The 22,627-nt window shown below is 53.5% G+C and overlaps 1 protein-coding gene across 2 annotated transcripts in view; it reads left to right on the top strand.

Moving 5' to 3' along the window:
• VPS37C (VPS37C subunit of ESCRT-I) overlaps nucleotides 1-22,269 on the top strand; it is a 28,500-nt gene extending 6,231 nt beyond the window's left edge. The window contains exons 2-6 of one of the 2 annotated variants that reach the window (XM_065937439.1): nucleotides 13,887-13,963; nucleotides 14,592-14,689; nucleotides 18,043-18,214; nucleotides 18,916-18,998; nucleotides 19,944-22,269. In XM_065937439.1, coding sequence (XP_065793511.1) covers nucleotides 14,597-14,689; nucleotides 18,043-18,214; nucleotides 18,916-18,998; nucleotides 19,944-20,651 — 1,056 coding nt within the window. In that variant the 5' untranslated portion in view covers nucleotides 13,887-13,963; nucleotides 14,592-14,596 and the 3' untranslated portion in view covers nucleotides 20,652-22,269. The remainder of the gene's footprint in view (nucleotides 1-13,886; nucleotides 13,964-14,591; nucleotides 14,690-18,042; nucleotides 18,215-18,915; nucleotides 18,999-19,943) is intronic. The other variant, XM_065937438.1, reaches the window with a different exon arrangement.
• The last annotated feature ends 358 nt before the right edge of the window (nucleotides 22,270-22,627 follow it).

Raw genomic sequence — 22,627 nt, 5'->3', positions numbered from 1 at the left:
ATGCTGGGCCCTTGGTAATCTCCCAGTCTTGCTGGAGAATCATGCTGATTCTTACATAGTAATTGCTGCATGGTGTGTTGGTCTTTTCTGGTAGCTCAGACAGTAAAAATCTGCCTGCAGTGTGGGAGACCTGGGTTCAATCCCTGGGTCAAGAAGATCCCCTGGCGAAGGAAATGGCTACCAACTCTAGTATTCTTGCCTGGAGAATTCCATAGATAGAGGAGCCTGGAAGGCTACAGTCCATGGGGTTGCAAAGAGTTGGATACCTGAGTGATTAATACTTTCACTTCACTTCACTTCATATAAAGAGCACCATGGGAGGGCAGGATGATGTCTTTGGGAAAAGATCAAGGAATACTTCCGAGAGAGCTGACAATAAAGGATCACCAGGCATTTTCAAGCTGGAGAAGGTATAGGGAAGAAATTCCAGGCTAGACGGACAGAATAGTAAGAGCAAAGACAGAGCGCAAACCTTGGGGTTCCCAGAGAACTGGGTCCCCATCCTATTGATATTTTTAGATGCGGAGTATTTGCCAGGTGATCGGAAGTATTTAGTTTGTTCTGGGAATAGGTAGAACAAAGAGTCAGGTGAATCCACAGCCCGTGGAGGGGTGAAGGGAGAACTAGCTAGAAGAGGAGGCTCAGGCTCTGCTGGTACAGGGCCTTGAATGCCAAGCTGACGAGCACAGATTTTGAGCATGATACCAAACACTGGGTGTTTTAAAACCAGTTTTCAGCAGCCCTGATTGGCAGTGTTCTGGATTTTCCTGGGGGATGTGGAAGAGTGCTAGAGAAGGCTGAGTCTGCTAAAACCAGGCAGGATGCTGCAGGAGACCCTGGCTCCTATGGACATTCCGCACTAGGAGGGAGAGGAGTCTCAGGCTCACTGTGGTGCTGATGCAGCTCAGCCCCATCTCACCTGTGTGGTGATGGCCTCTGTAGATTGCTGCCTGAGTCTTGAGTAAAGTTGAGGAGGCTCAGGCCTGGTTTCTCTTTTGCCCCCAACACACCTACCTGCCTCTGCTGGACCCAGAAATGTGTAGGGTCAGACATGGCTGGCAGAGGTCTGGAGCTGGCCTCACTCTATACCAGCCTAGGATGGCCCAAGGTCAGCCAGGAGAGCGAGGCTCCTCATCTTGGAGGTAAAGCAGACACACTAGCATGACCCTGTACTGATTCCTATTATTTGCCCTGAGTGTGTCTTTGGCTTAACCTTCATCTTGATCCTTAGGATGGTTGAACCTGTTTGCTCAGCCTCATCTGCACATGAGAAAGTGTGGGGTGGGGTGGAGGACTGCCAGCTGCAGAGCAAGATCCTTTCTGAGTCATCTCAGCAGTTGGGATGGAATAAAAAGAAATGAAAGTTCAGTGTGAAGTAGCTTAGGATGTTTTTATTTTCACGTCAGAGCCACAGGGCAGACAAGCAGGAGGCTTCTCTTAAGTGGCTGGGCTGTTTTACTGTCGGGAAGTTTCCAGAATGGACTACTTGTTAGATGACCTATTTTTTTTTTTTTTTTTTGGCCATCGTATTGACTGAAGCTGAATGCTATTGATCTGAGTTCCATCCAGCCATCTGAGTTCTGTCATTCTGTTGACTGATGTCGTCTCTGGAGGAATCTGAGGTTTCCTTTCCTTAGTATCCATGTGAGAAGGGCTTGAGTTGCAAACATCAGAATGGGCTGAATGTGGGAACTCAGCCATGGTAAGAATCATGACCCTTTATTGAACCCGGCCTGAGAACAGGGCAATTAGTTTTCCCTGGGACCAACTCATTTGTCCTTGTAAAACTCCTGTGTTACAGATGAGACCGAGGTGTAGGGGGATGAAGTAAGCCTCCTCTGCCCCTCCTTACTGCTTCTCCCAAAGACCACTCCAGTTTTCCCATGTGCTCTGTGAGAACCATGTACCATTTACTGTGCAGAGCCCTCCCTCCCTCCCTCCCTCTGTGCCCTGCAGGTGAGGCATCCCCAGCTGGAGGATGGGGAATAAGGCAGGTGGTGGAGGGGATGGTGGGGATCAACAGGAGTGAGGGGTTAGGGGTATGCTTTTCCAACTGCCTACCTGGACGGTGCCTTGGGGACCCCCATGCTGTCAGTGGAAAGACCGAGCTGGAAGAGTGGGGCTCTTCCCCTTCCCCTTCGCACAGAGTGTGGCCTCTGTGATGTGTCCTGAGTACTGGGGGGTTGATAAAGTTTTGGAAAGCATCAGGAGTCGCTCAGGAGGCACATGGGGAAAGAGGATGGAGGCGCAGGTCCTGACAACATGTCAGGCTGTGTTTAGACTCTTCCCAGCCAAGGTGTTGGGGAGATAAACAGAAGAGGGAAGGAGAAACCAAATAGATGGTGAGCTTCAAGGAAGGTTGGATGGAGTTAGAAGCAGTGTTTAAAAAACATTAATCCTTAGGTGCCTGGCAATTTGGAGGTAGGAAGTCCCATTTTGGAGTTTGTGGAAGGGTAGCAATGGATGCACGTAAACATTTGAACAAGGACTAGATCAAACCTGGTGGTGACCTCAGAGATGAGGGAACTAGCCTGGAGGGGAGAAGTGAGGATGGAAGGCTGCTGGAAGTGGAGGTCAGGAGGGGAATCTAGTTTGGGGAGAATAAAGGTGATAAGGGTGCTTTCCTGCTCTTGGCGCAATAAATGGCTCATCATCCCCGGGTCTTCTCACTTGGAACCTATCTCTGGGGAAAGAGGCATCGATGGAGTTATTCAGGGACCTGAGGAGCATCTGGTCATGTAAATATTAATGTACTGATGATAATGTCCTCCAAAAGCCTTGTCCTGAGAGACCATACATCCCCCATAGATGTATGGGCCCCCTTATGTTTGTGGACCTTTGTTCAGATTGGTCTGGAGTCTGTTTCAGAAAGCCATATCCCTTGCTGCCTTCTGGAGCCTGTTCTTTCAGAGTTCTCCCACATGGGCCTAGCTGGGAACCTGGCAGGGTTGTCAGATAGCACTTTACAACAATAAGTTTTGAAAAAGTGTGAGAGTGCATGAGTTAATGCTACCTAGCGCTGGCTCGATGGTTTTCCTAGCACCTCCAGAAGTTTTCGTGTTTATTTCTTGCTAAACTCATAACCACCTCGTGAAGTTGGTAGAGTTACTCCTGTGTTACCAGTAAGAAACAGAATTAGGAGGCTGAATAATTTGCCCAAGGTCACATAACTAGTAAAAGGTCAAGTTGTTGTGTTAGTTGCTCAGTCATGTCTGAGTCTCTGCAGCCCCATGCACTATGTCCTGCCAGGCTCCTCTGCCAGTCCGTGGAATTCTCCAGACAAGAATACTGGAGAGGGGAGCCATTCCAGTCTTCTCCAGGGTATCTTCCCAACCCAGGGATCAAACCTGGGTCTCCTGCATTGCAGGCAGATTCTTTACTGTCTAAAGCACAGTAAAAGGTCAACCTGGGATTTAAATCCAGAATATTGGACTCTCAAGCCTTGAACTCTTTCCACTGCCTTTCACACTGTTTTAACTATTTAGCACGGGGAAGTATGGAGGGATCTCTGACCCCAATCCCAACTCCAGAAATTCCTTAGAAAGAAAGAAAACAAAAGAAGTCTCCCTTCTGGAAGACTTCCTGGTACATACCACCTTTTCAGATTGTCAAGGCAGGTCAGTTTGACGGTGTTTTGGGGCAAGTGAGAAGTGCATGATGGGTGGTTTGCTTTTGTCAAGTCCTGTGGGAAGTTAGGTGACTGAATGTCTGCTTACTTGATTTAACAGTTGAAATTGTCTTGGGAAAAGAAAACTTAATCAGGTCAGAACATATTTCCTCATTAAGCAGCAGGCTTAGAAAGGTTTCTAAGGCAGCCACAGGTGTTTTTGTCACAAGGGGAGAAATGGGGCCATTTCCAGATAACACGCGGAGATTGAACTATGCAGGTTGCCTTGGTAACAGCTTTTTGTGCTGCCCTAGGGAGATGTGAGAAAGTGACAAGAAAAGCCAAGGCTTTTACAAGTCTCCTTGCAGTGTGATTTCAGGTTTGAAGTAGTTGGCAAGGAAAGGTTGACTGGTAAGGGTGAGGAGGAGAGTAATCAGAGCCAGTGCTTTAGCTCCTGGTGGAGCCGGGAAAACAGAAGCACTGGATCAGTCAGAGTTATGGGTTATGGTTCAGAAATAGCAGTTATTTCCTTAACTCAGTATTGAGCCCTGGAGAGTCAGGAGTCACCTCGAATCATCGGATTGTGCCCCAGGAGGCAAAATAATTAATATTTATTCTGGACTCGGGAGATGACAAAGCACTCTCAGGGCTGCTTGCTCATCCCAGGCACACATGCAGCCCCCAAGGTGGGATTATCATCATGCTGCCCATTTTACAGATGAGGAAACTGAGGTTAAGGGACGGGTTCGAGGTCACACAGCTGAGGAGCCAAAGCGCAAACCTAGGACCTCAGTCCCCAGATTCTGTTTCTGTTCTGCACCCAGCAGGAAGAGACCTAGCTCTAATAGCTTATGCAGAAGCAAGGGGTGAGGGGCACCGCCAGCCATCTCTAGGGCTGCACACCGTACTCTGATCTGAACACCCTTCTGCTTAGAAAATGCTGAGTTTTGCTTTCGGTCTTTCCTTCCTGTCCCCTGCCCTCCCCTCCCCCCGGCGAGTTTATCCTTTCACAGGATCTAATATCAGTTGAAAGTATTTGTTGTTGAACTGAACAGTCCCAGGATAGGTCCTCATTGAGCGGGAGCCATCAATACCTTGCTGTTTTCCCGCTTGAGGTCAGATCTGGAGGGCTGCCCCGAGCTGAGGCCTGGCAGGCGTCCCACCAGGACATTCTGCAGCTGCTGTCTCGGGGAGTGGTGACCAAGGGCAGCGCTCTGGCCCTCATCCACCGGGAGTTGTGTAGTCACTTTGGGGCCTCATTATCTCCCACTCAATCGTGTTTCCCGTGTTCAAGGTATGTGAGCTCGATTTCATGAAGATAGTAGCGGAAAGAAGATGAGGGCAAGACTGCAAGCAGTAGAACCAGTGGCCAGAGAGTTCATGGCCCCTTCCCACGCTGTGAGGTTTAGCAAGGCCCAGGGGCGCACCTGGAGAGTGCCTCCTTATCTCTGGCTGGCGCTGCTCCGGCTCGGTCAGCCCCTACACCAGGGCAGAAGCTGGGCTCCAGGACGCCTGAGAAATGTCTGTCTCCCCACCCGTCTCACACGCGCCTTCCTTCTTCTGTGGATTCTGGCCTCCTTGCATGTGTCTCTCTTGGAGGGTACGGTGTTGATGTCAGGTGACAAACCACAGCACACCCCGTGGTCGTTTCAACTCTGAACTGGTTACTGAAATGTAAAAACGGGGAGATGCCACAGCGTTGTGGGTTTCTAGCCTCCCTTGGAGACCAGGCAGGTCTGCTCATGCTGGGCCCGCCCTCCTCAGGCGGTGCCTGAGCTGGGATGGAGCTTTCAGGGGAGACGGTCTCAGACACGCCTGCCTGGCTTGTGTAGGTATCTGGGTTTGTGAGCTCTGTGGGGATGAAAGCTCAGAGGAGAAAAAGGAAAGACAGGAAGGAAGGAAAGGAAAAGAAAAGAGAAAGTTTCGGGTAGTGAGCAGTCGGTGATGCATTGTGTCTTATCCGTGGAGGGAGCACAGGTCAGCACCTGTTCCTCTCCCGCCTCCGTCCCAGTCTGATCTCTGCCTCTGTCCCAATCTGATCTCCTTAGGGTGGGAGGTGGCACCCCCCAAAGCGCTGTCGTCTCGGTACCTGTGGATGCTGTGTGAGCGGCTCCCATGGCGGCCTTGCTGTTGTCTGCCCCCGACCCTCTGAGTCCTGTTCCAACACCAGCCTCCCCTACAGGGAGGCCCCCTGGGCTCCCAGCACCCGCACCCCTCAGAGCTGACCCTCTACCAGCTCCTCCCTCCACTCTCACCTGTGTTCACTCTGCTTCACGGTGAAGGGTTTCTTTTTAAAAAACCGAACCGAGTTCCTAGAGAGCATCAGTTTTAACCTAAGTCTGTGTCTGGTACTAATCAGAAGTCAGTAAACATTTATTCCCCTCCCTCTGCTCCCACTTACCCTTCCTGCTTTCATCTGGAGCCCTGTTCTGTCCTTGCCTCATAGTAGCTGTTCCTTAAATGTTCATTCAGAGAAGCAGGAATAAATGAATGAGGCTGAAAATAGAAAAAGCCCCATCCTCATAGCCCCGTGCCCCGTGTGACTTGCCCGCCAGCCAGCTCCCTGCCGCCGGCTGTTTTTCTTAGCATTCCCTGCACTGTGTCCTGCATCCTCTGCCGGGCCCCGGGGATACAGCGGCTGACGAGAACTCTCCTTGCCATCAAGGGGCTTGCCTCTCCTCACCTCACCTCTTCTCTCTCGGCCCCTCCCCTGGGCAGTCCGCAGGCACTGCCCAAGAAGTGCCCAGCCTCCTTCTGGGCACCGTGGTAAGTGGGAGGGGGTCCAGTCCAGGCCACAGTGCCAAGGGGTGAGGTCACTGGAGTTGTGAGGCCTCCAGAGGCAAAAGCAGATGGCCCATGTATCCCCAAAGGGCTTCTCCGTAACCCTTTCCCCCACCCCGTCCTCTACTTGATGGTTTCACTGGGGGTTGTGGCCACTTTGAGAAGCACTGGTCTGGATTCCTCTGCCACTTTGGATGATCCAGAGGCAGTACATTGACGGCAGCAGATGGGTACCCCCAGACTTTGGTGGTACCTGCTTTGTGGGCCTGGGCAGAATACGCCCCCATCCCCAACCCCTTCTACAGATTATGAGAAATACTTGTTGCTCTCAGCCTCCCTGGTGTCTTGGGATCAGGCAGTGTCTGTGGACTTCTGAAGCAAAGGCATCAGAAGTTAACTTGCAGGGGTGGGCGATGCCTCGGTAAATCTTGTAAGATGGAACTCGCCCACTCCTCAGGCCAGCGGGCATCTTTATGAGTCACCTCTACCCGGGAGGCAGGGACCGGGGAGGGCCAAGGTGATCAGCGGCTTGCCTAGGCTTGTAATCTCTGCAGCTTGATAGAGTTACAACTAAATGCTACCCTCATCTCTCCCCTGTGTCGTTTGTGAAGTCAGAATACCAGGATAGGACGGGCCTCTGGCCTGCGGTAACATTTTGTAGGAACTTGGGCAATACAGGACCTTGCACAGTACCCTGTTTGTCTCTGGCTTTCATCTCTGAAATAGGGGAATTATGCCCTGAGTTCACTTTACTTACTAGACAGTTTATATAAATTAATGGGAGAGTTTGCAAAGGGCTTTGATATCAGAAGAAGGGCGCCATGGAACCATTAGGGTCCCTTTGACAAGGAAGGAAAATTGAGTGGGACACATCTGGTCGTGGGATCCTGAGCAGACTTCTTCCAGAGGACATGGGATATGTGGCTCTTACACCGGCCAGCGGTGCCTTGGGCAGTGAGCAGAGGCGACTGGGAGGGCAGAGCCTGGTGTAAGGAGCAGCCAGCCAGGTCAGGACTTCTAGGTCTGGCATCCCCTCTCTTGTCTCCAAAGGGCTTCCCTGGTGGCTCAGGGAAATAATCCACCTGCAATACTGGAGACCTGGGTTTGATCCCTGGATCAGGAATATCCCCTGGAGGAGAAAATGGCTACCCACTCCAGTATTCTTGCCTGGAGAATTCCATGGACAGAGGAGCCTGGTGGACTATAGTGCATCAGGTCACAAAGTTACATGCCATTCTACCTCAGTTTCACCACCTGTGAAATGGGCATGATAGAATTGAGAGGGATGTTGAGTTAGAAACCAGAGAAGGTGGATTAGGAAGAAAAGCACTGTAGCCCACATCCCACTGTGGCCAAGTACATTTCACCTGAAAACTTGCTACATGAAAGAGATCTACTTCTGGTAGTATCGAGCACATCAGAATTGCAGGCTGACCTTGAGGGTTCATTTTCATAACCTGCATGAAATGGAGCTGTTTCATACCTGAAGTTCTTGAGGCATTCCAAACATGCATGCTTTGAAGTCTACAATGAAAGGGAATTGACACAAGAGAGGCTTTGTATGACCGTGGGACTGAGATGGTTCTTTCTCCTGTCTTTGAGAGTAGCCATCTTTCCCTATCCTGAATATTCTTTGGAAGGACTGTTGCTGAAACTCCACCTGATGTGAAGAACTGACTCATTGGAAAAGACCCTAATATGCTGGGAAGGATTGAAGGCAAAAGGAGAAGGGGATGGCAGAGGCTGAGATGGTTAGATAGCATCACTGACTCAGTGGATTTGAATTTGAGCAAACTCTGGGAGGTAGTGGAAGACAGGAGCCTGGCCTTCTGCAGTTCATGGGGTCGAAAAGAGTCGGACACGACTTAGCTACTGAACAATAGCAACAACGACAAATCCTTCCCAATCAGGGAATGGCAGAGAGTCATCACGGGGGGGTGGATGAATGCCAGGTTGAGCACATACCAGCATGTTCCCCACGCAGAATGGAATCCTCTTCCCCAGCCAGGGGACCTGATCCAGGGAGAGACGGTTTAATTAGGAGAGCTGTATGTTTCATTCCTTGCCCACTTTGGGGGTCAGTTCTCACTGCCTAAAAGACATGTGATTGTCCAGGTCACCAAGTAGATAGATGTGTCAGAGGTTTTTGCCACAGGAGTTTAAAGCCATCAAACAGAGCCAGGTGTGGGACTTCAGACGGCAGAGGAAGGTCCTCGTTTGGAGGGCGGTTGGAGGGGGAGGCGACTCTGGGGAGGCCGTGTGTAGTGGCAAAGGTGGATACACCCTGGAATCCCCTGGGATGCTCACTTGTTTTTTTTCTAGATTGGCCGCCATTCTTTTTTTTTTTTTTTCTTTTTAGTTTTATATGCTTTTATTTAAAAAAAATTTTTTTAATTGGAGGATAATTGCTTTACAATATTGTATTGGTTTCTGCCATACGTCAACTTGAATCAGCCATAGATATTCATACATCAAGATAAATAACCCCTCCCTCTTGAACCTCCCTCCCATTTTCCACCTTACCCCATCCCATCCCTCTGGGTCGTCACAGACCACCTGATTTGAGCTTCCTGCAGCATACAGCAAGTTTCCACTGGCTGTCTATTTTACATATGGTAATTTGTATGTTTTCATGCTACTCTCTCAGTTCATCCCACTCTCTCCTTCCCTCCACTGTATTCACAAGTCTGCTCTCTGTGTCTGCATCTCCACTGCTACCCTGCTAGTAGGGTTCATCTTTCTAGATTCCATCTATATGCATTAATATATGATACTGGTTTTTCTGACTTACTTCACTCTGTGTAACATGTGTAACATGTTACACTCTGTGTAACATGTGTAACATGCTTCATCCATCTCATTAGGGCTGACTCAAATGTGTTCTTTTGTATGACTGAGTAATATTCTATTATATATATATGTACCATAATTTCTTTATCCATCCGTCAGTGGATATCTAAGTCGTTGCATGTCCTAGCTATTGTAAATAGTGCTGCAACAAACACTGGGATGCATACGTCTCTTTCAGTTATGGTTTTCTCAGGGTATATGCCCAGTAGTGGAATTGTTGGGTCATATGGGCTTCCAGGTGGCGCTGGTGGTAAAGAACCACCACCCCTGGGTTGGGAAGCTCCCCTGGAGGAGGAAATGGCAACCCACTGCAGTATTCTTGTCTAGAGAATCCCATGGACAGAGGAGCCTGGCGGACTACAGTCCATAGGGTCACAAAGAGTCCAGTATCACTGAAGTGACTTAGCTCAGCACAGCATGGTAATTCTATTCCTAGGATTTTTTTTTTTTTCTTTATTTAACACAGGAAAGTCTTCTTTCTTGCTCAATATCTGCAGTGACTTATTACCAAACTTTGATGACAAGTTACATACTTGGCGCTGTCCCTCTTCCTAGTGGAAGCAGCAGCCTCATACAGGTTTTAGCAACATCAGGCCCCCTTTGTGTGACCTTGGACTTTCAAGCCCAGGGGGAAGACTTGGCCACTTTGCTGTCACAGACTCACCCACGAACACCCACATACACTGCAAATTCACAAAGGATGAATGTGCACACCTGATGCACAGAGGCGTCCATACTGCTCTTTGGGCAGCCCCAGTAGAAAAAGAGATGAGAATGTTGTAAAATAACTTGAAAGTTTTAGAAAGATTTTGTTTTAGTGACTTTCTTCTAATCAAAACATTTCCCTTTTGGAGAGGAGGGTGACGGAGGGAAAGTGGCTGGTGAAGGCCAGCCCATCAGGGAAGCCAGCCCTCGCGGGGGGCTGCAGGGGTGTCCAGCGTCAGCGCCTCTTGCTCGTGATGAGCCCCCAGGACCCCCCTCCTGACAGCCTGCCTGCTTGCAGGGTGACTCTCCTGGCCTGCTCAAAGCCTGGCGGCATGGCAGGTGTGCCCGTCACATGGGTCTCCCTGCGGCGGCCGCAGCACTGGGGCTGTCCTCTCCAGACCGTACACCCACATTCTGCTGGTTGGTCTGGACACTGCAGTGGCCTCACTCAGTGATGCTCGATGTCACGGGGCTGCACACCCAGAGTTAAATCCCGGAGGGAAAGACCCCTGTTCTCATGTGCCAGACCCCCTGCCATGCCTGCATGAGCCAGGCCGTCATCACCTGGAAGGCAGTGCTTGTGGAGGCTTGATAGACACTCAGCAGATACATCACAGGGAGATTGAGCCCCCTGAAAACGTCATTAAAATTAAATTAGCCATTTATGCTAAGTGAAGGAAGTCAAGACTGGAAAACCAAATGCTCTACGATTTCACTTGTATGTAGAATCTAAAAAATAAATGAACAAGCATAGCATAACAGAAAGAGTCATAGATATAGAGAACAGACAGAGGCAGGGGTGCAGTGGGGTGAGGGAAAACCAAGAGGTACAAACTTGCAGCTGCAAAATAAATGAGTCACGCGTATCAGATGTACAGTATGGGGAATACAGTCAATAACTAATATCTTTGTAGGGTGACTGAGCGTAACCAGATTTATCCTGGTGGTCATTTTGAAATGTATGGAAGCAAATCACTGTGTTGTATACTAGGAACTAACAAGGTTGTAAGTCAATCACACTTCAAAACAAACAAACAAATATACAAATAAACTCATAGTAAAAGAGATCAGGTTCATGGTTACTAGAGACGGGGGGTAGGGAAGGGAGCTTGAGGAGGACCATCAAAAGGTACAAACTTCCATTATAGTGTAGATAATCGATAGGGATGATAAAGATACCATAATAAACATAATTTATAACTTTATAAATTTTACTTTAAAAATGCAATTTATAGAGACAACGTAAATGTAATTAATACCATATGTTATATTTGAAAGGCGTTAAGAAGGAAAATCCTGAGAGTTCTCATCACACACACAAAGGTTTTTTCCTGTCTCTTTAATTTTGTTACCGGTAGAAAATGATGGATGTTCCCTAAAATTATTGTCATCATTTCATTATGTGAGTAAAATCATTATGTTCTATACCTTAAACTTACACAGTGCTATATGTCAGTTATATCTCAGTAAAACTGGAAAGAAGGGAAAGAAGGAAGAGAGAGAAAGGAAGGGAGGGAGGAAGAAAAACAAAGAATGAATGAATCGTGGAGATCCTGAAGTACTGGGTCTGTGGAACTTGGGACTCCGGCTTTCAGCAGGGACCCCTGGCGATGCTGCTGCAGATAGTGAGAAGAGTCCTGGACTGGTTCAGGCACTGCCCCCTCCGGGCCTGGTGACCCTGGACACCCCTCTGAGCCTCGTCTCTGAGGTTGGATAACAGTGAGACTCACTGTGTGATGAGGTTATGGGCATCATGGTGACAACAAAGACTTATGTAGTGCTTATGGCGTGCCAGGCACTGCTGTTTTACAGCTGGAGAAACTGAGGCACAGCGAGATTAAATACCACACCTAGTAAGTGGCAGAAATGAGCTTCAAACCTGGACAGTCTGGCTCCTGAGTCTGTGCCCCTAACATCTAAGGCTAGGGGTTCTCAAAGTGTGTTCGGGGGATCTCTGAGAACCCTGTCAGGCTGTCCATGAGGTCAGAGTGATTTTCGTAACCTAGGGCATTTTTTTCCTTTTTCCTTTCTTTCTCGAATGAGTACACAGGGAGGTTTTCAGAGGGTTCACGACACAACATCCTTCTGACGGCAAGTGTGTGTGTGCTTTCGTGTTCTTGTGTTTTAAGAATCCCTCACTTTTAATTTTGGTGTTTATCAATAGCTAAGATCCACGTAAATGAGAACTCTTTGAGGTCTCCAGTGTTAGGGGTGACAGGTGTCCTGAGACCAAAAGGTGTGCCATCAGCTCTTGAGGCTGTGCCGCCTTGAATGTGGTCTCACTGTGCGTGGTTGGGGCTGCCTCCCGTGGTAAGTGGTCAGGGGAGAGTGGGGGCCCATCCCGGGGCGGGTGCATGGTGAGAATGTCTGGACCTGCTGGGGCCCTCTTAGGTGGCACTGCGGAAACTGCACTTTTGTCTGCAGCCAGCCAGCTGCCCACACTGGAGCATCCATCCTCAGTCTAGGGGTGTCTCTGTACCCAGCCCTAACTTTGAAAAGGAGCAAACACCCTTGTGTGGCAGGTCCCTCCCCTGGTGGGTGGAGCCAGGCCAGCTGCCACTGAGGCCCAGCAAGTCTGGGCTGTGTTGGAGGCTTTAGTAACCAATAAGTAACTTCTGCAGCGTTGGAGCCTTCTGTCAGCATTTGTCTTAGGCCAGGCCTCACACTGAGCCAGCACTTTGCCTGTGTTGACCACTGCACTGAAGAGCCCAAGGCTCAGGGTGAGTTCACTGAGCCACTTATAGCAGTGACAAGTGGCAGGGCCTGGGACTCAGACATGATCAGTCTGACGGAGCCCAGGCCCCTGACATTCCAGGTCTTCAGAATGTTGCTCAGTTCCCCTTGCTCGTCTCGCTCATGGCGAGTGCCTGGGAAATCCCATGGACAGAAGAGAATGGCAGACTGCAGTGCGTGGGGTCATGAAAAAATCGGACACGACTTAGTGACTAAACAACAACAAGGGCGGGGGGCCTCCCCAGTTCTGCTCCTTCCCCAGACCCTCACCGTCAACCTTTAGACCAAGCTTGTCGGGAGTCTCAGAGGGACGTGTAGACAGAGTGCAGAATTCTGACTCTGCCCCTTGTAACCTTTCTGGTCCCCACCCACCAGTGGGACAATTGCCCCCACCTCGCAGGAGTAGGAGAGGCAGTGCGTTGTAAAACACACCACGGTGCTCAGTCCCTAGTGGCCTCCATTGCACACGACCAGCAGTGAGCTGTTGTCTTTCTCGGAATCCGGCCTCAGACCAGCTGCGTCCGCATCTCCGGGAGATGTCTGGGCCCCACCCTGGCCTACGATGCAGGGCTCTGAGGGTGCGGCTATGGCTCCCACATTCTCAGCAAGCGTCCCCCCAGGTTTCAGGTGCTCAACAAAGCTTGGCATCCGTGTCGTGGAGGTTGGGGGTGACATTCAGCCCTCAGTAGGTAACAGAAAGTGGGGGTGGCCCTGTAGAGGTCTATCGGTCAGGTGACCATAGAATTGGTTATCTAAACCAGGACACTTTGGAGCATGAAAAGGGGGGGGCACCTTAAATAAACACTGAAGCTTGAAGGCTGAACCCAGGACTTCCTGGCAGAGGCATCACGTGGCCTCCGTTGATGGGTTTCTCCTTCGTCTTTTTGCTGTCCTGGAGATGCCTTCCCCTCCTGGTCCAGATGAGGAAGCAAGCCTGGAGGTCACCTCTGGCCACACAGCCTTAACCCTGGGCCTGGACTCCGTGGCGCCCCCTCAGCCCAGGCATCATTCCCGCCGAGCCATGGCACAGAGGGGCTCTGGGGGACCCCGGGCTTCTGTAGCATCAGGATTCTTGGAAAACCCGCAGAGCCTTTGTAGTGAAAACTCCGGGCTGTAAAACCCGTGTCTGAGAATGGATGAGAACGGAGGATGCTGTCAGCAGGAGGGAAGTGAGCCCTGAGCGTGTTAGTGCTTCCTCTTCTCCCTGCAGCTCCGTCCTCCAGGGCAGAGTGACGGGGAGAGGGCCGCCGGAACCAGCTCTTCCGCCGAAGCAGGCGTCCTGTTCAGGTCGGTTGATTTCCTTTCCTTCTGGTACCCGCAGGGGCCAGTTTGGTGGCGATTTCTGGTTCTTTCCTGACGAGGAGACACATGTGACAGTTCGTTTTTGTGCACATGAGGGTTTTGTGGCACGTGGAGCTGCAGAGAATGCTTGTGGCAAACCCAAGGTGGTTGGCGTGCTAAACATGACAGGCAGGGAGGCACCCAAACCCAGCAAAGCCCCATGTGAAGAGTAGATGTATTTCAGGTTCAGACAGAAATAGACTCCTCCTAGGGTGTGTGCTGGCATCAGGGCTCGCAGGCGGCCTTGGGCCAAGTTTAGTCTCCATCCCAGGCTGTCCGCCTCCCTCCTCCTGCTTTTTCTGTCTGCTTCTTGGGGAGCTTCATCTAGCACCTCCAGGAATCGTGGTTTTGCCTCTGGCTGCCTCATGGTTTGGGTAAAGAAGCAGCTTCTTGGTCTCCCTGGGAACAGGAGATGGGCAGGGTGGCCGGACTGTTCCCTCCTTGGGCCTCCCTGTGGACTGGCAGCACCACTGGGAAACTCCAGTTGGTCTTTGACAGATTAATAATATGGACTCAGGGGTCTCTTCCACCTGAGCCGCTCCTTTCTCACTTGAGTGTCCTTCTGTGATCCCAGGAAAGATGGAAACGCTAAAAGACAAGACCCTGGAGGAGCTGGAGGAGATGCAGAACGACCCGGAGGCCATCGACCGGCTGGCCCAGGACTCCCCGGAGGTAGGGGAGGCTGTCATGGGGCCAGAGATGGCGGATGGGACTGGGGCCCTCTTCAGGGATGCTGGCTTGTTGGGAGTTTGGGCCAGGTCTCTTTCCCTTTTCTGTGGCCTGCACCCTGGTTTGGACCCAGCCAGAGGAGCCCCTGGGATCTCAGTCCAGTTCCTGGGCCCTCTAGGAGTTCTGGGGAGGGAGGAAGGACAGGGCCAGGGAGTCCAGGGCCCCCAGCCAACTCTGGCTCCTGGTGTCTTCAGGGACCTGCGTGCCCCCGGAGCCCCTACCCTGTTGCTCCAGCCTGGGTTTGGAGGCGTTTCTAAAAGCACTGGTTCCATCGTGTAACTGCCTTTCACCAACAGCCCTGAATCTCTAGGAGAGATTCTGAGACTGGGATTAGACTCATCTCCTGTTTAATCCCTTTCAATTATAACTGACACCTAATCACCTACAGCTCCTAGTCACCATCCTCACGGGAATAAGCCACCTTCTGAAAGGACAGAGCTTTGCATTTTATAAAGGGCGCTCCCTGCCCTTCCCATCACCTTGACCCTGTGACTACCCTGCAAGGTCAAAGAGGTCAGTTGACCAGATGTGGCTGCGGAGCTGGCCATGTCCCCGGCCATGCCTTGAGTGCCTGCAGCCTGTCCTCAGCTCTGCACGCCGCCGCCTCCTGCCCCTGATGGTCGGGAGACACGGACACAAATAATGGCGAGGTCACTGATTGGCCTTTGGCATGTGCGTCTGTCTTTGCTGATGAACAGTGCTGTTTGTCTCTTCTGTATATTCACAGTGTCTGACCCCAGAAAAGGGAAGCCTAGCCACCCAACTTCTACCTCTGCCTCTGCAGACCTCTTTCCTCTCTGTGAGGGGCTGTGCAGCCAGACCTGGTCCTGGCTCCTTCCTTGCCAGTGCTCCGGCTGCCCCCACCACCCCGCTCCCTGCAGGAGCAGCCTTCGCCAGGACTGGAGGGCACAGGGTGCGGGGCAGGGTGTGATGGGAGGCTCGGGGCCCAGATGTGGTGCGTCCTGCCACCCAGAACGAGGCTGGTCTTGGTTAAACTCCAGGGCTGCCTCCTAGAGTGAGTGAGGCTCTGAGCTCAGCCAGGGCCCGGCTCCAAGCTGACTCGATGCCAGCCTTCATCCCCTCGCCTTCACATGTTAAACACCAAGTGCTCCTCCAGTCTGCCGCGAGCAGTGTGATGGGAACACCAAGGCCTGTTCCCAAGGGCACAGAACTTTGTAGAAACACGCCAAATTACATAATTAGAATTCATTGACCTCCAAGCTCGGCAGGCCCATGGGAGGTGTGGCGAAGCACAGAATCATGGAAAATGTCAGCAGAAACAACCTCATGGGCAAAAGGCAAGTTGAGTTTTGTGACATGCAGCTGTGCCTGACTAATTGATTTGAATTCTCAGAAGGGAAGAACACTCACGGGATCGCGGGGAAGTGAAGAATGAGTTCTGTAGACTCATGAGACCCTGTGGACAGGGTTCCTCCCATGGGCTTTGAGACATGATCATCGCTGTGGGATTCGAGGAGGGATGGGAGCTCACTGAGTTTGGGGTGTGGGCGTTGCTCAGAGAAAAGAGGAGGGGACCACTCTCCCTGTGGAACTGTGTGCGCTCTGGGGTCTTCTGGGGCGAGTGCTTGAACTGTCTTATTGACCTCTTATAATGGGGGTCAAGGGCTTCATTGTGAATTCCTGATGGAGAAAGATTTGGGGGAGGCTCTGGGGAGAGGGGGCAGAAACAGGTAGGACCAGGTTTAGGGGAAAGTGTCCGGCATAGATTTACTGGCTAAAACCCAGGGAAAAGGCAGTGGAGATACAAAGAGGACACGTGCACTGGGGATCTGGGGCCCTTTAAGGGGCAGCTGAGCAGGGCACTTCAGGCGCCCCTCTGGGTCTGCCACATAAGAGAAGGAAAGCTTTCACGGCCGATGAAAATGAGATTGGGACCCCACAGTGCAGGCGCCCCCGAGTCAGAGCCCTTGCTGAGTGGCTCCAGAGGGTGTTTGTGACAGCCAGGTGTGGGGGCAGACCCGGGAGGCTGTGGCCAGACCCCACAATTTCTGGTAACAATTTCTGGTAACCATGCCAGTCCTGTTTCCAGTCTGGAGCCTGCAGGGCAGGCTCCCAGCCCAGCCCAGAGCACAGGGTTCCAGGCCCTCTGAAACCCCCTCCTCTAGGACGCCCATGGCTTCCTGCGTCTGCTCGGGGTCGAGCCAGTCCGGCGGGGCTCGCCATGTGCTCACCATGGTGAAGAAGCTGCTCAGTGGTTCCTGGCAGAAGTTGGTCTTGCGGAGCTGCACCCTGAGCCCAGCTGGGGGTGCTGGTGGCCCCTGGTGACATGCTGGCGTGTAGTCCCCGCTCCCGCAGGGGTGTGGGTCTGTTTCTCCGCCCTCCTCTCCCTGATAAATGGACGGGGCTTCAGGTCAGAGCAGGTCTGGCAAGGGTTTCTGAGGCTGTCACCTCACGGGCTGGCGACCACGAAGGACCTCGCCGAGGGGAAGAGCACCGCTCAGCCTGGGGACATGGTCTTAGCCAGGCTTGTGCAGGGGCTCACCTGAGGACTCCCCTCCAGTTCTCCAGGGGGCCCCCTGTTAGCTCATCTGCCTAGCTTCTCTGCAGGACACACACGTGGAGGAGGCAGGGCAGGTCCGTCTGGAATCGGTGTCTCAGGCTGGCCGTGGCTTTCCCACTCCTCAGGCTGACTTTATTTGGGGGCCCCCTGGTGTGTCCAGCCTGTGTTCTGGCCTTACGTCAGTGCACCTTAGAGGAGGTCTCTTGCCTCTGAACTCTGGGGATGAGCGGTTGGTTCTTTTGGTCCCTTCCTTCCTAGGAAGCCTCTGACCCTCCCCGCTCCCTCCCGGAGCGCCACACAGCCCACAGTGCGCTCTTCCCGCTCGTCACGTGTCCCTTTAGTGCCAGCTCCCCACCTGCCTCCACCAGAGGCTCTTGGGTTAAGGTTTCGTGAGGCATCTGGATCAGACTCTGGGCTTTCCAGGTGGCATTAGTTAGTGGTAAAGACTCTGCCTCCCAATGCAGGAGACTTAAGAGACACGGGTTCAATCCCTGGGTTGAGAAGATCACCTGGAGAAGGGCATGGCAACCCACTTTAGTATTCTGGCCTGGAGAATCCCATGGACAGAGGAGCCTGGCCAGCTACAGTCCAGGGTGTCACACAGAGTGGGACATGACTGAAGCGACTTAGCATGCACTTAACACGCCATCTGACTCTGATTGGGGACTGAGTGTTGCCTGGCTTCCCCTCGGTAAGCAACAGGTTCCAGGAGCCCCTGGCCCAGCCCACCAGGAGCTGAGTGGCGGGTCTCATGGTCAGGTGTCTTGCCCTGTAGGTCCAGGATCTGCAGCTGGAGCGGGAGATGGCGCTGGCCACCAACCGGAGCCTGGCCGAGCGGAACCTGGAGTTCCAGGGTCCGCTGGAGATCAGCCGCTCAAACCTCTCGGACAAGTACCAGGAGCTCCGGACGCTGGTGGAGCGGTGCCAGGAGCAGAAGGCGAAGCTGGGTAGGCGGCCAGCCTCAGGAATGTGCACGGGGGTGCCTCTCTTCACTCAGGGTTCCCCATGGGACTGGGGGAGCTGCTGGACTCTCCTGGAAGAACAGAGTCCCTCTCCTTCCCCAGGACAAGAAGGGACCAGCAGTTACTGCAGGTCACCACGTCCCCAGGCTGGCTAAGTGCTTTAGCAGCCATCTCAGTGTAGGTCCTACAGTAGTTCTCGTGTCGTAGATGAGAGGAGTGAGGCTCAGAGAGACACAGGAGCTTGGCCAGGCTCCTTGGCTACATAGGGGCAGAGTTGGGATTTGCATCTGGAGAGCCTGGTCTGGGCTTTCTGTGTCCCAGCCTGCTGTCTGAGGAGGTGAGGGGCATCTGGTCCTCAAGGTGGAGAACTTGACACTCAGACAGAGGAAGTAACCCCATGGGCAGCAGAACCAGATTAGGGTGGGTGGGCGGAACCTAAGGCCTCCTGCTTTCCCAGCCAGCATGGGGAGCCGGGGAGCCGGGGAGCCAGGGTCTGTTCACTGAGCTCCTGTCAGCTCAGGAAGCTGACCAGAGGGAACCGACCGAAGGGGGTTCTGCTGAGACCCCAGGGCGATGGCAGGGCCCCTGGCACATAGGACTCTCCAGGACCGTTGCAGAAACCTCAGCCTCTACCACAGCATCAAGAGGCACTTTTGAAATGTCAACCTTTCTACCCTCCCTTCCAGAGAAGTTCTCCTCAGCACTGCAGCTAGGGACCTTGTTGGACCTTCTGCAGATCGAAAGCATGAAGATTGAAGAAGAGTCCGAGGTGAGACAGCAGTTGACACCTGGTCTTCCTTGCAGAGTCAGCCCCTGGAGCAGATGAACACTGGCCAGGTGAACACTGGCTCCACGGTCACTAGCACGGCCCGGCCCAGGGGCTGTGGGGCCTGGCAGCGTCTTCCACCCAGAGCCGGTCTGCGCGCAGAGAGCGAAGAGAGGCCAGAGGGCAGCAGAAGAGACCAGGCAGCCCCAGGAGAGGGGAGAAGCCAGGGGTCCGGCTCATCGGGAACAGGGGCTCTTACCCTGAGTACCCGCGTCTGCCGGGCGCAGGACCCAGGCTCTGTTAGATGGCAGAGGTGAATGGTCGCTCCACCTGCAGTCCCCGTGGAGGCCCTTTTGGATGCAGAACAGAAACCCAGTCTAACTAGTTGAAGCGGAAATGAACGATGGATGGCACAGCTGTGGGGCAGCTGCAGGCCTTGGGGGGAGGGCTGAAGCCAGGCTGCCAACCCCTCCCTCTCCTGGCAGCTCTCTCCTGCTTCCCTCTGGGCCCATCTTTACTCTCCGTGGGCAGACTGGCTCTCTCCACACCTCACTGCTCTCTGCCAGGCCCCTCAGCCCCTGGGCTGGGCTGTGCTAGTGACCAGGGAGCCAGTGTTCATCTGGTCAGTCGACACCCAGTTCAACATCTGCCATGAGCCTGGCTTGATGCCGGGGTGGGGAACAGTGGTGGCCATGACAGGTGGTCCCCACCATCCGGAAGCTGACATCCTGGTGGGGGAGATAGGATAAATTAAACGCGTGCTTGTGTAATAATATATCACCAGTGAGAAGAGCCGTAGAGAGAAATTCCCAAAGCGGGGGACGAAGAAGGCAGCTCCTGCAGCCTGGCTGGGGTGGGGGTGGGGGCTGCAGCTGACCTCTGACCTGGCGGTATTCAGGTGGCCTCAATCCCGGCAGACCCAATGCCACTGGAGCTTGTGTCTTCCAGGCCATGGCTGAGAAGTTCCTGGAGGGCGAGGTGCCCCTGGACACGTTCCTAGAGAATTTCTCCTCCATGAGAACACTGTCCCATCTGCGCCGGGTTCGCGTGGAGAAGCTCCAGGATGTGATGAGAAAGCCCAGGGCCTCCCTGGAGCCGGCCGGGGACGCCCCACCTCCCCGCCCGCCCCCGCCACTGCGCCCCGACCCCCAGGCGACGCCCCCGCCAGCCGAAGACGCTCAGCCACAGCCGCCGCCGCAGCCTTCAGTGGTCCCTCCCTACCCTTTGCCCTATAGCCCCTCTCCAGGCATGCCCGTGGGCCCCACCGCCCAAGGAGCGCTCCAGCCGGCCCCCTTCCCCGTGGTGTCCCAGCCCTCCTTTTCCTACAGTGGGCCTTTGGGGCCCCCCTACCCCACAGCCCAGCCGGGAGTCAGGGCCCCTTCGGGCTACTCCTGGTCCCCACAAAGGAGCCTGCCGCCCCGGCCGGGCTATCCCGTGGCCCCCACTGGTGCCTCTGGGCCTGGGTACCCTGTGATGGGGGGCCGGGCCCCCAGTCCTGGTTATCCGCAGCAGCCCCCCTACCTCTCAACAGGAGGAAAACCTCCGTACCCCACACAGCCCCAGCCCTCAGGCCCCCTGCAGCCCCCCTACCCCCCCGGGCCCGCTCCTCCCTATGGGTTCCCCCCACCTCAGGGCCCCACCTGGCCTGGCTATTAGGTACAGTCCTGGCCCTCGGCCCTTGCCTGCTCCCACCTGTACAACCTTCAGCCCACCCCTTGCTGAGACTCGAGGCCAATGGGAAGTGGAGTTGGCTGCCCGCAGACTTGGGTCGCGCCCAGGAGCCTGAGGGGCCCGGCTGGGAGCGCACAGGCCTGGGGGGGCTGGCCGGCAGTGTGACTGGCTCGGCTGCACCGGTGGCCCCAGGGCCTGCGGGCCTCCCAGGGGAAGGAGCGCCCAGCTCCCGTGGCTGGCTCTCGCTTCCCTGGTGCGTGCCAAGCGGGGCGTTCAGTCCTCCCCGTGGGTGCCCGCGCCTGTGGACGTCTCCTCGTGACTGCACTCACTCACGGACTCACGGACACCGGAACCCAGTGAGGAGTTATCTCAGCGAGGGGCTGGCCGGCCCCTGCTCACCCCCTCCCTCTTCTCTGGGATTTAGCAAGTGCAACCACGGTGCCCACGCCGAGAGAGGCAGCTCCCTGTTTCTCTTGGTGCGTTCAAGGATGGCCCACCGCACGCTCCATGGCAGAGTTGGATCAGGGGGAGAGAACAGAGTTAGGCAAAACAATGAGTGATTTTTACGTCACATAAAGCCATAACAGGACTCTGACAGACTGATGTCAGGTCAGCTTGTCCTGTGTGCTGCCGTTTGAACAACAGCAGCAGTGCCTGTGCAGGGAGCAGGCCGAGGATTGCGGAGGCGGATCCCAGACCTTGCTGGCTCTGGTTGGAGAATCCAGGGGCTGTCTTGGACCCTCTGGCTGGAGGAGAGGAGGCAGTTCTGGTCCAGAAGACTGTGGTCACATCAGGGGCTCATTTAGGAGCGGAAGGCCAGGTTGCCTCCCCGGCCACCTCTTGTCTGGGGTCTCCCTGCTTCTGGTTGACTTCTTTGGCTCACCCCCATCCCGTCCACTCCTTTAGTGCCTTGAATCTCATCCACGGCAGCCCCCTCCCTCCTTTGACTCCCTCCTGTAACTCTTCACGAGCCCCTAAAACCCTCCTAAGAGACATCAAAATATGCCCTAACAGTTACTTCCCTGTGGTGCTTTGTAAAACACCATCACTATGTCGGAGTCATTTCTTTGCATCTCTCTTATCTTCAGAATGTAAAGGGCAGAGACTGTGACTCTGAGCCACACACAGCCCCCACCACGCTGGGGGCTTTTAGCACCCAGTTCAGTAATAAAAATGACAATAGCCCAAAGGGGGTTGTGATGAATGGAGCATTACCTTGGTTGGTACCAGGTGTGAACCAGGTCTCAAGGGCAGACTCTGGAGCTGCTATCTGTTAGGAAGTCATATGTGCCTTGAATTGTCCATTACCCAAGCACCCAGCACCTGGTGGGCCTGGGGTGCTGGGGGCCAAAGAGGAAACTCGACCTTCTGGTGCCTGCCCCGCCCGCCCTGCCCCGCTCCGCCCGGCCTGCGTGCCGTCAGCGGGTGTGCGATGAGATGCTCAGTCAGCCCTGTTGGTCTCTGACCAGCTGTGCTTGCTCCTCATAAGTTATTTATACAGAGAAATCACTAATGGACTCTACTGGTTCGAGTACTCCTGTACTGGGCGAGCGATCGCTGGTATGTTTGTGCAATTAATTGCCATAATAAACCTTGATGAGTTACGAGTAGCACTGCTAGTGTTAGTCGCTCAGTCGTGTCCGCCTCTTTGCAACCCCATGGACTGTAGCCCGCCAGGCTCTTCTGTCCATGAAGCTGCAGTGAATTTGAGAAGTGACTGCCTGTGGGGGACATCGATTTTGTCAACTGAAAGGAAAACGCACAGCGTAAGGCTTGTGGATTTCAGTTTTACTTGGAGACCTTATGGCAGATTATAGTCTGAGGAACAAACCCTCAGTACCTCTGAAAAGCTGCCCCAAAGAGGTAGGGCAGAAGCCAGTACGTGTACTTTGACTCGGGAATAGGTGCTAGCAAGCACCTCTAGGTGTCACCCTACGGCCGTTTTAGCTCCTTTATATGTC

This window comes from Muntiacus reevesi, chromosome 5 (assembly GCF_963930625.1).
Source record: "Muntiacus reevesi chromosome 5, mMunRee1.1, whole genome shotgun sequence".
Classification (NCBI taxonomy): Eukaryota; Metazoa; Chordata; class Mammalia; order Artiodactyla; family Cervidae; genus Muntiacus; species Muntiacus reevesi.
Note: the sequence above shows the minus strand (reverse complement) of the source record. Positions and strands in the feature narration are given on the sequence as shown.